We start from the raw sequence: 12940 nt of genomic DNA on the forward strand, positions 1-12940 counted from the left end.
ATGATCTTGGTGACCCTTAGAGACAAGGAGCTCCATTAAAGCTCAACAACCAGAGTCTTTGTGTCAGTGGTGGCAGCAGCAGCAGCAGCCAGGTCTGGGGAAGGGACAGTGTGACATCCCAGCACCTGCTTGACCTCAGTCAGCAGTGGACGGTCCCAGTGACTGAGAATCTTTGTCCTTGATGGAGTCAGGGGAGTGGAGTGGGGCGGCTAGGTGGCTCAGTGGATAAAGCACTGGCCCTGGATTCAGGAGGACCTGAGTTCAAATCTGACCTCAGACACTTGACTCCTACTAGCTGTGTGACCCTGGACAAGTCACTTAACCCTCATTGCCCCGCAAAACCCTTGATGGAGTCAGGACACAGCTGAGCAAGGCAGCCTCTCACACATAACTGCTCCCTCTCACCAAATGGAACGTGGTGGGATTCCCAGAGAGAGAAGGACTCAGGGCCAGGGGTTGGGAAGTACCCCAGGCCCTGTGGATTCTCTATATAGGTGTCTCCCCAGGGCACCCTCTGCTCCTCTGGGTCCTTCTGGCTTCATGAGGGTCATCTCACATCACCCAACACACTACATCTTCTTCCACTGGACATGGACACTTCCAAGGCTTCTCTCTTGTGCTCCTGATGGGGTCCTTTCCTCTGCCTCATACATGGAAGGGATCCCAGGTTCCCAAGGACTCCATTGGTGTGATGGAACTGTGGGATGTGTGAATGAGGATAAGATGAAAAGATGGGAAAAGCAGCTGGGAGATAGACTGGCCTTTGACCCAGTGGTGCCACTGCTAGGTCTGTATCCTAAAGAGACCATAGAAAAGGGAAAAGGACCCACATGTACAAAAATATTTATAGCAGCTCTCTTTGTGGTGGCAATTGGAAATCGAGGGAATGCCCATCAATAGGGGAATGACTGAACAAGTTGTGGGATATGAATGTGATGGAATGCTATTGTGCTGTAAGAAACGATGAGCAGGAGGAGTTCAGAGAAACCTGGAAGGACTTACGTGAACTGATGTTGACTGAGAGGAGCAGAACCAGGAGAACATAGTACACAGTAACAGCAACATTGTGTGATGAACAATGGTGATAGACTTGGCTCTTCTCAGCAGTGCAACGATCCAACACAGCTTCAAAGAACTCATGATAGAAAATGTTCTCGACATCCAGAAAAAAAAGAACTGTGAATTATGAATGCACATTGAACCAGACTGTTTCTACTTTTGGACTTTTTTTTCCTTCTTGTTTGAGGTTTCTCCCTTGTGCTCTGATTCTTCTTTCACAAGATGACTAATGTAGAAATATATTTAATGTGATTGTACATATACAACCTGTACCAGACTGCTTTCCATCTTGGGGAGGAGGGAGGGAAGGGACGATGGGAGAAAAAAAATTGGAACTAAAAATCCCGTGAAAACAAATGTTGAAAACTATCCTTATATGTAACAGGAAAATAATAAAATACTTAAAAAGAGAGAAAGAAACAGACTGGGAGGGGCTTTGGATGTCAGGCTGAAGATTTTCTAGGTTATCCTAGAGAGCTGCGTTGAGATTTTGGGGCAAGGGAAAGTCAAAGTCAGACCTGGGCTTTAGAAAGATGATGTGGGCAGCTGTGAGGAGGGAGAGACCGGAAACAAGGAGGTGATGTTCGATGCTTGAGGGAGCAAATATCTGAATTAGGGTAGTCACCATGTGGATAGACAAACAGGAATGGAAGTGAAAATTGTGGAGGAGACAGAAACAAGAGTCGGTAACTGATTGGATGTGGGGGTGAGGGAGAGGGAAGAGTCGAGGATGATTGAGGCGCTGAAAGTGGGGGTGCCCAGGAGAGAAGTTGAGAATTTGGAGGAGGGAGGGGCTTAGGGAGAAAGAGGAGCCCTGTTTTGGACATTTGGGAACTAGAAGGTGCTGGTTATAACCGACATGGACATGAGATTCTTTGGGACGACGATGCCATCCACAGCAGGGAGGTTTGGTAGCTGGGCATCCAGAGGAGCCAGGGACAGGAGCTTGGGCCATGAGTCTGAGCTGTGAGGGCAGGGTGTGGGGAGCAACAGCATGGAGGTGACTATTTCCAATGGGGGAATGTCATTTCTCTTCCCCAATAACTTCAATATCCCCCATTCAGGGCCCAAGAACACCCATGGTAATTGTTATAGTAAAAATATTTATTATAAAAGTGTCACATTCCTATGTACAAAATTTACTTCACACAGTGGTAACTTTACAGTTGTACCCTATTCTCCTCGGGGTCTGCAGTCCCGTCAGCCAGAGTCAGTCAGTCAGTCCCTGGCCCTGGAGCTCTTGGACCGAGACCTTCCTCCCCTCATTGTGCATTGGGTGCACGTGCACCGCTTTGGTGATGGCATAAAGCTGAAATCAGAGTGCAGGGACTTTAGTGGGGCTAGACCTGTACCCTCGGCTCTGGCTGCACCGGGCCAATGCTGGAAGGAAGAGGCCCCTTGCTGGGGACGACTGCCCCATCTGCTCTCTCCTGAGTGAGGTTTCCCCTGGCCTGAGAGTGACCCCCCAATTATCTTAGCACCTATTTGACTAAGGGAGTCTGTGCCAGCCAGAACTCAGCCCACTACTTTATGAGGAGCAAATTGCAAACTCTAGGGTAAGGAGGGGTGTCTGGCACCCTTTGCAGCCAAAAAGAACCATCAGCAAACTCGTGTCACATCCGACAAGTATGCAGGACCCAGAGTGGAGCTGTCCCATCAGCTGGGCTTCGATGGCCCCCTGTGTTCTCCCAAGTGGGTCCAGCTCTGCTCCCTTGCCCACTGTCCACAGACAGAGACCAGCAGAGTTAAGGGGCTGGGGCACAGAGGGAGGTTGTCCTGAGGGAGAACTCTCAGCTCTTTCTCTTTCTATCCAACTTCCATATCCTGACCAGCACAACTCCCCAACAATGAATCTACCAGCATCTGAACACAGCCTTGAATCTGATCTTCCCCAGCACACCCTTCCACTTACAATGGCCCTCGGTGTAACCTTCATCCTCCGTGCACGAGGCTTAGCCTACCCTAATCACAAGTACATCTCCAACCCGGGCAGATGGGCTGGGGGCCTGCCTTGGCTCTCCCTGTAGCACTCACTGGCCTCTGCTAGGTGAGACTCCGGCCTCTATCCTCTCCTTCCCACACGTCCTGACTTCCTGCACACTCAGGACACATGCCCACACAGGCCACTGGCTGAGCAGGAAGGGTAAGGAATACATTGGGCAGGGGAAGAGCCCCTCCAGCCCTTTCCTCTACCTGGGCTACAAGATGGTGGCCAAGCTAGGTTTTGCTCTTCTCTTGGTCATCTGCATTGGTGCGGACTTGGCTGCCCACCTTTTCCCCGAGGGTCATCACTACAATGGCTAAAGGACCACGTGTCCATTTCCAGGGATGCGATCCTAACTTGTGGTGTTCTGAAGGGTGGTAAGCAGGGGATCTGCTGGCAAACTCAGCTCGCTCCTGCTCTTCCAACCACCAACCTTGGGGCTGAGCAATGGGGGCTTGAGTGGGGTGTCTAGGAGCCCTTGGTGCGGGGCCCTCTCCTCAGCCAGGTTTAGGCAGGGATGATGGGGCCCAGAGCGCCCTCCTCGCCAGGCCCTCCACACAAACAGATTGCATGCAGTGGGTCCTGGGCTCGTGCACACACACACACACTCACACACTCACACACGTGCCCATCTCTTCTGACCAGGGTTCTGATCAAGGTTGGGCTTGGTTTTGCTCCCAAAGTTCAGAGGCCCCATGTTTTCTGGAAACAATGGTGTAGGGAGCCTCGCTCACATGGCCGCCTTCGCCTTGGAGAGGTTCCTCGGTTCTTTGCTTGGGGTACACCAGTCCCCTGCCTCTGGGCCTGACTGGTAGTGTTTGAAGGCCGACTTGTTGAACACGGGGAGCTTTTCGATGGACTCAGAAGACAGAGCCTGCACATGGAGAAGACACACACGCATCAGCAGGGACCCCAGGGCGCTTTGGGTGTAAGCCTCTTGCTTTTATCAGCATGCAGTCTGACTCTCAGCTTTGCTGCAGGTTCCCCGGCTGCTGAAATCTCCCCTACTCTGGCCTCCCAATGAGCAGAGGAGCGCCCTGAGAGCAGGGACTGGATCTTCTGTGTGTAACCTCAGTGCTAAGCACCCAAGTCTACATTCATTCATTCGTTGTATGCAACAGATGATTAATGAAACATCTGTAGGAATAGCGAGCGTGAAAAGAGCTGATTGGTCCAGTGGCTGCCTCCGGCGGAGATACAACCACCTAGCAGAGTTAGACCACCAAGTTCTGGTTTTATCTACCGGTTCTCCTCACCCCCACGGCTTCCGGGTTGTACTTGGGTCTCCAAAGACACCCTTTCCCAGGCCAAGTCACTAGTAGGAGGCGCTGGGGAGAGGGAGCTAAAGTAGAGAAGGCCTTGGATGGGACCCTGGAGTTTTTTACAATGTGTTACGTGAGGAGGCATTCACCAACTGGGACAGTCTATCAGAAGTAGAGAAAGTGTCACCCTCAGCCACAATGTGCCCCTATCTCCCAGTAAGTCCCTGGCAGGGTCAGATCCAAGCCTTGGGCAATCTGAGCTGCTGTTTGTCAGACAGACTTTCATTAGCATGAGCTCTAGCTTTTCCAGTGATGCTCGGAGTCACATTCAGGTGACCTCAGCGGAGGAAGGAGCACCAGCAGCAACAGTTGAGCCTAGCACAGATGAAAAGCCTCTGGGCACCACGTCCCTGGCTCAGGTGGGTGACTGCTCCTCCACTTTAACAGGATGAAGGTGGCTGTTAAGGGTTATTTTTCACACGCTGGTTCCCATGAGCTGTACCTTTAAGTAGATGATCGCGTCTGTTCCATACCCCGACAATGAATAGAGATTCAGGTCCCCTTGAAAGTATTTGGCATAGAGACGAGAAATTGGCAAGCCATACCCGAAACCAGCCTGGGGTGGGGGCAGAGAAAGAGAGACATGGTGAGAGAGGAGGGGATCCCCCCTTCCAGAAGGCCGGGAGCTAAGGATCAGCGGTCAGTAAGTGTCTGAGGCCGGATTTGAACTCAGTCCTCCTGAATCCAGGACCGGTGTTTTATCCACTGTGCCACCTAGCTGCCCCCTTTCTATTCTTTTTGCAGCCCTTCTTCCTAATCCCCTCTACAATGAGGGAGTTGGATTGGAGAGTCTGCATTCACTCTCTACCCTAAATTGTGACTCTGCTTATCAAATCTTGCCAGTGCCCCACTGCCCTCCCCCTCACCCATCCTGGGAGATGCCTCTTACCAAAGGAGCATTCCTGGAATTATCCATCACCGGGGTCGGGGCAGTGGTGTAGGTGTAACTGAAGAGGCGGTCAATTATTCTCAGCGGAACACCACCCCCTCGGTCTGAAATCTACAAAAAAGGGGAGAACACTCAATGCCCCCGACCCCCACCCAAACTGCCTCAAGCCCCTTTAAAGTCATCTGGTCAGTGCAGACTTCAGGAGATGTTTGGTCACTGACTCAGTTTGGTGCCACCCGCCAGGAGAGGAAGGGACTGGCCACTTGCCTTGATGGTCAGGTCTTCATTTCCCAGGACAACAGTCACATTGATGGGCGTGAGGGACGACTGGCTCTCCTGATGCTCCACGGTGGCTCTCATGGCATTCTGGGAAGACAGCCAAGGAGACCCTGAAACTCCCGAGATTCTAGGGCCCAAAGCTCCCCCAGCAGCGTTCAGGGCAGTCAGTCTACTGTGATGAAGGGAACGAGGGAAGGGAGAAGCCCCTTTCAGAGACACTAACAGTTAAAAGCAATCTCAGCACCAGGTGGGCAGGAATTATTCTTGGGGGATGGGGTGGGGAGGGGAGGACGACTCATTGGCTCCAGCGGGTGTATTTCACCTGGTTAATCAGGGAAGGGAAAATAATTCAGGGGCCTCTGGTGAATCTTTTTTTAAACTTAAGCTCATAAACAAGGACTGGAGGTGTTTGAAGAGTGTGTTTCCCTTTCTTTTCCTCTCATCCTGCTGTGCTTGGAGGAGCTGACGGTCAAAAAATAGGTGGCAAAACCCCCAAATTTCCTCAGGAGTTAGCTCTGCACGACTTGATCTGATTCAATATTTGCTTTTAAAGCATGAACAGAATTTGCTGAGGAAGAAAAAATGCAGAAGTTTTGATGGCTCCTGGAACAGCCCCTGAAGCAGCCCATGCCACCTCCTCATCCCTTCAGCATCCACAGCACAGCTTAAGCTCCGGATTTATTGTGCTCGAGTCAGTTAAGGGGGAGGGAGCAAGAATTCCGCACCACTGACATTTGGAGCCTGATATAAACAAAACTGGAGGCTGAAGTTTTCACTTTTCCCGTCATTCCCTCCGGTGGGCACAGCCTCTGCTTTGGCCACCCCAGGTTCCAGGCACATTGGGGAAGAGAACATCTCTTGTGCCATTCTTTCCACAGGAGGTATGTCCAGAAGCGTCCAGAGGTGGTGGGGGAGAGGATGAGCACATGGGTTCCTCTTTGTCCCTGGGCTTCCCCTCCATCAGTCCAGTGGAGGGACTGCTTGGAAAGTTTTCTATTTTTTTGAAGTCTACCTGACTAGAGCTGATCATATCTGGCCACACCAGGAAGGCAGACTTTCTTAGACCAAAAGGAAATCCCTAAAGCCCATCCAGAGACCAGTACCTGGATCAAGGATGAGGTATTTAATTTGGGAGGTTCTATGTGGAAGGAGAGAGTGGATGGATGGGTGATTGGATAGACGGATGGATGACTGCAATACTGCTGCGGGGGTAGGCCCTGCAGGAGTATCCTGGGAATGACACGTGGGCATTAGTGAGGACCAAGGGACAGAGCATCACGAGCACTAAGGAGCACCCAGCACGCTTTGGAGAAGGAGGTCAATCCTTTTGGTGGTGGGGTGTCTTACCTTAAAGAGCTCAAATAGCATGTGATGAAGGTGTGAGGGCACATAGACGATGTGGATGGGCTGGCCAGGCACCTTTCCTGTGAAGAAAGAGAACAAGCCATCTGAGAACTGGAAAAGAGGGGCTGCAGTTAAACAGAGTAAACCACACTCCCATTAAATGGGGGTCCGCATAGGCAAGGACACTGTTGCCCTTGTCCAATACCCTGGCCAGAGCAGGAGGAAGCACCTGCTCCTTATCTGAGGGTCTGGAGGCCAGAAAGTCAAGTCAGGATGGGCAGAGCCTGCAGGCACTGGACCTCCTGTGGTGGGTGGGGACACACTGAGAGGATGAGCTCGAGAGCTCTGAAGGTGGAAAATTCCTCTGGCAAAGCAGAGCTGATCTGAAGCTTCTGTGAGGTATTGAGAAGGGATGTGCCTGGGGTCACATAGCTACAACTGACCATCAGAGACAGAACATGAACCCCATTGTCCCGACTCCAAACCCAACCCTGTCCACTGTCCTACACTGCCTCTGAGACCACGATGGAGGAGAAAACAACCCTATGCTGGTTGGTTTCACATTTTCATTCTTCACTTGCAATATCAAAACCTGAGGCTTTATTAATTTCCTAGAAGCCATGTATTAAAATCCATCTGCAGGGCAGGTGTAAATCTCACCAGCAGACTGCTGTACAGAGAAGAAACGACCTCTCTTTTATGCTCTGGAAAGACATGGATCTGTCTTTCCAGCTGGGGACTTGGACCTCATTTGCTTCTGACCCCAGAGCTCTGGACAGGACTCCAGAATCCATGTTTGTGCCTGAAGGTTCCAGAACCCCCAGTCATTTCGAATGCACTCCGGGTTGTGAGCCTGTCTGGAGTCATCCATCTCTGCTTGCCCACCCATTGCCTAAATCCTCATGCTCTGACCTCACTCTTCAAAGAAGTGGGTACACATCTAACGTGTTGGCTACAGGGCTAGCTGACCTCCTCTGGAGCCGAGCCCTCCCCCAAATAACTGGGAAAGGTATTTGGGCTTAGACTGAAGCTGGGCTCTCCCCAGCGGGGCTAGGGCTGGGGGGGGGTGGAGCTCAAAGGCAGAAGGGTAAGGATGGGGACTGGCAGGCTCGAGTGACCCTTTGGGCCCCCCCCCCCGGAGGTACTCCAGTCATTGCTCCTGTGGGTATGGGGTGGGAGAGCTATTGTGGGAGAGAGTGGCTCATATCATGAGTGTCCATGATAGATCTTACCATTCACTTGTGTTAGCTTCAGTTCAGGAGAAATGAGGTAATACTGGTCACAGAGCATCCGGGCACTCTCATAGGCATCTGTAGCAGAGAAAGTCCAGCACTTAATCTTCAGCATCAAAGGCAGGGGGCTCGCCATTGCATCCCCCGAGGTGGCATTGTTAGGGGCCGCTGGGGAGTCTTCCCTGCCCTGCAGGGCCTGTCTAAAGCTTTGTGCTGTTGGCTGTCCACTGTGGCCCAAAGGGCAAACATGGCAGTGCTCAGGGCTCAGGCACCCGGGATGGTCACAGGGCAGAGAGAACCCTCTCCCCACCCTCCCCACAGGCCAGAGCCTGGCGCTCCTACCTTGCACCACAGCAACCACATCACAGTGGGGATCAATGCTTCCGATATGGCTCGGGTTTCCTGTCTTTGAGTCACTAAAGATGAGGACTGTTGGAAGGAGAGGATTTGACGCAGTCATTAGACAAGGGAGAATTTGGTGCCTCCCTCCCAAGTCCCTTTTTCTGAATTGCCCCATTAGGGAAGCCATGACACTCACTGTGCTGATTCATTAGCATTCGTGTAGAGATGCGGTTCATGTAAAACCTGTCCAAAAAGTACTGGAGATTCTGGTTGGTGACGGGGTCAACATCGCCTGAATCCTTGTACTCAATGATGCCTTGGGCCATGGTGGGGACGACGTCGTGGTGCCTGTTCCGGACCTTGATCAGCGCATCTACAAAACTAAAGCCGCAGAGGGTTAGGAAGAACCCGAGGAGGTCTCCTTGGCCCAATCACAGAGGTGTGGGCCCACCTGTGGCTTTGGGGCTGGCCGCACAGCGGGAGCTGTATCTGTCCCTCAGCCTATATCCTTCCTAACCTCCTTGAGCCCTGAGGTTGAGGCAGGACGGGCGCCTCGGTTCTTAGAATGGGCCAGAGGGACCTGCTGACTTCATGGAGTCAGTGACACCCCCAGGACTGGCTGCCCATGCTGCCAGCAGATGTAGGTCACTCACTGTAGGAGGATCCCAACACTCACAGAACAAGCGGTTTCTGCACCCCCTCCTCCATGCTGGCTACAGCCATTGCTTGAGATCCTCCCTGTCACTTCTGGCCTAAGCACCCACAGATCACTGTCCGGGGGGAAATATTACCCACCAGGGCGCTTTCCTGTCTCCAACTGGGGCCTCCTAAAGAAAGCCAGGCCATCCATACCTGCTTATTCCTCCCAGCCAACAGCTCAACACAAGGCTTTTTGAATTCACTCCCCAGCCCTTGAAAACCCACCCCTCTCCTCTTCCAAGGTGGGAGTGGGAGTGTGGAGGACAGAACTGGGGCCCCAGATGGCCTAAATGTCTCTGCCTTTGGATCCAAGAGCCCAGAAGAGTTTGGGCAGTGTTTCCCAATGCCCAGCACATGGTCTAGCATGAACCAGCACCTGAGGGGAACCCACTGAGTGACTCTCTCCCAGCAGAAAAGGTCACTTACTCAGACAGAGCCTTGTGGTCCTCCGGGCTTTTCTCATGGAATTCTACTAAATCCATGAGGCTCTGGATGTACCTGAGAAGGAAAAGCTTGGAGTTAAAAGTGAAATGCATCTGACTTTTTAAAAAGCAAGCCTGCTGGCGGGAAGTTCTGAAAACTACAATGCAACTTTCTGGGCAGCAAAAGGGGTCCTGAGTGGGACTGAGGCTTCTAGGGGAAAACTTTCTGGGTAGAACTGAACACTCCGAATGGGCCCCTTGGAGTACAGAGTGGGAAGGGGGGCTCCTTTGTGTCCCTGGGTGGGCACCTTCTTTGGCATCCATTTGACTGCCCTCCAACCTGTGGCTCCTCCTGCAGATTTCCACCTAAAGCTTTCTCATTCCACCGAGACACGGCTGGGAGGCGCTGGTAGCAGGGCTGCCCCTACAAGGCCTCCTGAGCCTGGAGGTGGGACTGGAATTTGGGGGACTTTCCCCTTGGGCTCTCTGGGAGGCACAGTGTATCCAAGCATTCTCAGATAGCTCCTGATATCTCCCCAGGAATTCTCCAAGAGACTCAAGTTGGGGGTAGGGGACAGATATTAGCTGTGGAGCCACAGAGGAGAAAACCTGAGAAGTGGAGTCTGCCTCTCGCTGGGACACCTGTCCCTTGAGGGAGGCCCTGGGGCAGTAGCTTTCTTCTGGTCTAGTCCAGCATTTCACTTTGGGACGATGTTTCTCAGACTCTTCACCTTCTAACTGGGGACATTATGGTACAAGTTCCAAGCCTAGTTCTTCCCTCTGCTACTGCTTGAGCCTGTGCGGGCCACAGTTTCCTCCTCAGTAAAATGAAGAAGTTTGAAAGCTCTTCTGGGTCTACGGTCAATTCTGGTGCCATGTCAATGGCATCAACCTTGTCAACCCCCCAGCTGTGTGCAGGGCCTAGTGCCAGGCCCCCATCGTGGGCACCATGCTGGCACCGTTATGGGGAAGGTCCTGGCGACCTCACTGTAGGCCAGAGGTGCCCAGAGGCCCCCAGAGACCCAGCTTAGCGACCCGGAATGACTGGCAGGGCCCCAGCAGGCAGGCTTGAAGGAACTCACCAACTCTTCACCATCTGCACGGAGGAGGTCTTTACCAGAGGATCCGGGAGGATGTCGATTTCTTTCAGGATATTGGCGAGCCTCACCGGCAGCTCTTGTCTCAGAAAGGCGAAAGAGGTCTTCTCACAAGCGTTGTCTGAGCCTGGGGGGCGGGACGATCTAGTTTATTTCTTGGGGGTTGAGGGAGAGGGAGTGGGGAGTGGCTTGTAAGTGCCCTTGCTTCTGGGGCCTGAACAAACGCTGCAGGGTGAACAGCACCCAGACCACAGACCCCTGGGCACACACAGGCTGGGATCTTCAAGCTTTGGTGAGCAGGATACCGCGAAGGGTCTGACGGCCTACCAGCACGCCAGTGGGGCAAAGTCCCCGCCCCCTCTTTCCACTGGCTGTGCCCCTCAACTTCTAGCTCCTTCCACACAACCCAGGTTTTTTCCGTCCACACCCCAAGATTCCCCAGCGGGGACCCGAGCCTTAGAATGGACCCGCGGTGGACCATGTCCAGGGAGGAGGCTCACCCTGTGTCCCCCCCCCCCTCCCCAAGTCACTCTGCCGTTGAGCACCAGCTCCCCGGCGCACGAGAGATGGGAATGGAAGGGGCACGGGGCTCTCTAGGACAGTCTGCCTCAGGGACCGCAGCTCCATTCCTCCCGCCACATTCTTCCTTCCAGTGTCCCGCACCCCAAGCCCAGCTCCGGCTCACCGAAGTCGAGCAGCTGCTTCATGGACAGCGGGGACGGACTGTAGCGCGAAAAGCGTTCCACTGCCCGCGGGATCGGGGCCACTGGCGCAGCCGCAGCAGACGGGCCGGCGGCGCCGCGGAGCACGATGCGCGCAGCCCGCATTCTGGGCTTGGCTTGGGGCGGCGGACCTGGAAGGCGCGGGCTCCGAAGGCTGCGGGGGCCGGGAGGTCGGGGCCTCCTGGGATTGCTCGGGGCGCGTAAGGTGGTGGGCAGGTGGCTCGGACCCCACTGGCTTCAGGCTCCTGCAGATCGCTCAGTGCACGGGTCTGGCTCCTGCTTCCAACACCAGCCGCCGCTTAATCTTCAAGTACGACTTCAGCGTCCAAGAAAAGGTCTATCCGCTCCGCCTCTGGCTGACCGTCAGCGTCCCGAGTTTTTGTTGGTACCCCGAAACTCGGGCCCGCCCACGGGGCTCTGTGACGCCACAGCGAGAGGCAGGCCTGGAATGCAGACTCACCAATCGGCTCCAGAGGCTTCTTCGGCCCCTCCTTCTCTTTCTCCGGCGCGAGGTGCTGACTGGAGCCTGAGGCTTCCTCCCCGTCCCCCCCACCTCCGGACAATCTGGGGGCCCGAGAGGACCACGCGCACTCATTGGTCTGCGCTGGGACGGTCTTTGACAGCAGCCAATTAGAGGAGATCTTTGGTTCGGGGTAAACAGCCCCACCCGTGGAACCTTGGCTGGGCTCCCGCAATGGCACGTGAAAGGCGGTGCTGAGGTTGGGCGACAGTGTTGGCGCGGGGAATCGTCGATCACCTGAGACCCAGGTCTCGGACTCAGATTCTTTCGTTTAGTCAATCCGATCCCGACCCCCGGCCCAGGGTGACACCCCGCGCCCCCCCAACCCTCTCGGCCTCATCCTTCTCTGAGTCCGGCCCCATTGGACACAGGGACTTATGTTTCATTAGCCCACACACTTTCCATGGCTCCCTATTTCACTATCCCCTTGAACTCCGAGCTCCGCGGCCTGTACTGGAAGCTTTGCAGGACTGGCCTATCCCTCCCCCTGCCCCCCTTTCCAGCCTTTATGCTCATCCACTTCCGGGTAGACTGTCAGCCTGAGCCCCGACTCAACTGTATGAAGCCTCCCTGAAGGGCAACACCTGCCGTCTTCCCCTTTCTCCACTTCCTAGCCTTTGTCCCTGCTAGACCCGTGTGGCCAGGGCTCTCTAAGGACTGCATATCTGCTGCCTGGACGATCCCAATGATTGATTGACAAAGACAGTGTCACCACCATCAGTGGGGAGTAAAGGAGAAGCAATCCGGAAAACCTGGGTTCACACCCTGCCAGTGGCTGAATTAAGCTGCCTCTGTTTCTTCATCCAGAAAATGGAGACAATCGGCCGTTTGTAGCTTTTCCCTGGTGGAGTGCTGGCAGGCCCCTAGTAAGGTAGGGAATGAAGGATTCCCAGCACCGGGATTGTTTATTATTCCCATTGACAAGTGAGTTGACTGACGTCCGGTGAGGCAAAGTGACCTTTGCCCAAGGTCAGTGAGAAGCACCAGGGGCTGGAGCCAGGCTCAGGCTCCTCCTCCCAAGTCCATCTT

At 53.9% G+C, this 12940-nt stretch overlaps 1 protein-coding gene across 3 annotated transcripts; it reads right to left on the reverse strand.

Moving 5' to 3' along the window:
- Nucleotides 1–2145: 2145 nt before the first annotated feature.
- PDK4 (pyruvate dehydrogenase kinase 4) lies at nucleotides 2146–11765 on the reverse strand. 3 transcript variants are annotated; one of them, XR_006353196.1, is made up of 12 exons: nucleotides 11355–11765; nucleotides 10655–10796; nucleotides 9577–9648; nucleotides 8648–8832; nucleotides 8452–8538; nucleotides 8110–8187; nucleotides 6881–6957; nucleotides 5522–5620; nucleotides 5255–5365; nucleotides 4808–4921; nucleotides 3664–3917; nucleotides 2146–2368 (listed from the first exon to the last, which is right to left on the reverse strand). XR_006353196.1 is itself a non-coding variant. In XM_043965556.1 (11 exons), the coding sequence occupies exons 1-11, from the start codon at nucleotides 11494–11496 to the stop codon at nucleotides 3774–3776; spliced, it is 1251 nt and encodes a 416-aa protein (XP_043821491.1). In that variant the 5' UTR covers nucleotides 11497–11765; the 3' UTR covers nucleotides 2146–3773. The 3 variants fall into 3 exon arrangements, 1 of the variants encoding a protein (XP_043821491.1); XR_006353197.1 differs by having other exon boundaries at nucleotides 3656–3917; XM_043965556.1 differs by having other exon boundaries at nucleotides 2146–3917.
- Nucleotides 11766–12940: the final 1175 nt, after the last annotated feature.

Source organism: Dromiciops gliroides, chromosome 5 (assembly GCF_019393635.1).
Source record: "Dromiciops gliroides isolate mDroGli1 chromosome 5, mDroGli1.pri, whole genome shotgun sequence".
NCBI lineage: Eukaryota > Metazoa > Chordata > Mammalia > Microbiotheria > Microbiotheriidae > Dromiciops > Dromiciops gliroides.

Bases quoted from the DNA above. Each gene is read 5' to 3' on its own strand.
- PDK4 (XM_043965556.1), bottom strand. From the start codon at position 11,496: ATGCGGGCTGCGCGCATCGTGCTCCGCGGCGCCGCCGGCCCGTCTGCT. The intron at 5,621-6,880 runs GTAAGACACCCC...CTGTCTTCCCAG, and splicing joins TGCTATTTGAGCTCTTTAAG to AATGCCATGAGAGCCACCGT. The intron at 5,366-5,521 runs GCAAGTGGCCAG...CCTTTTTTGTAG, and splicing joins ATGAAGACCTGACCATCAAG to ATTTCAGACCGAGGGGGTGG.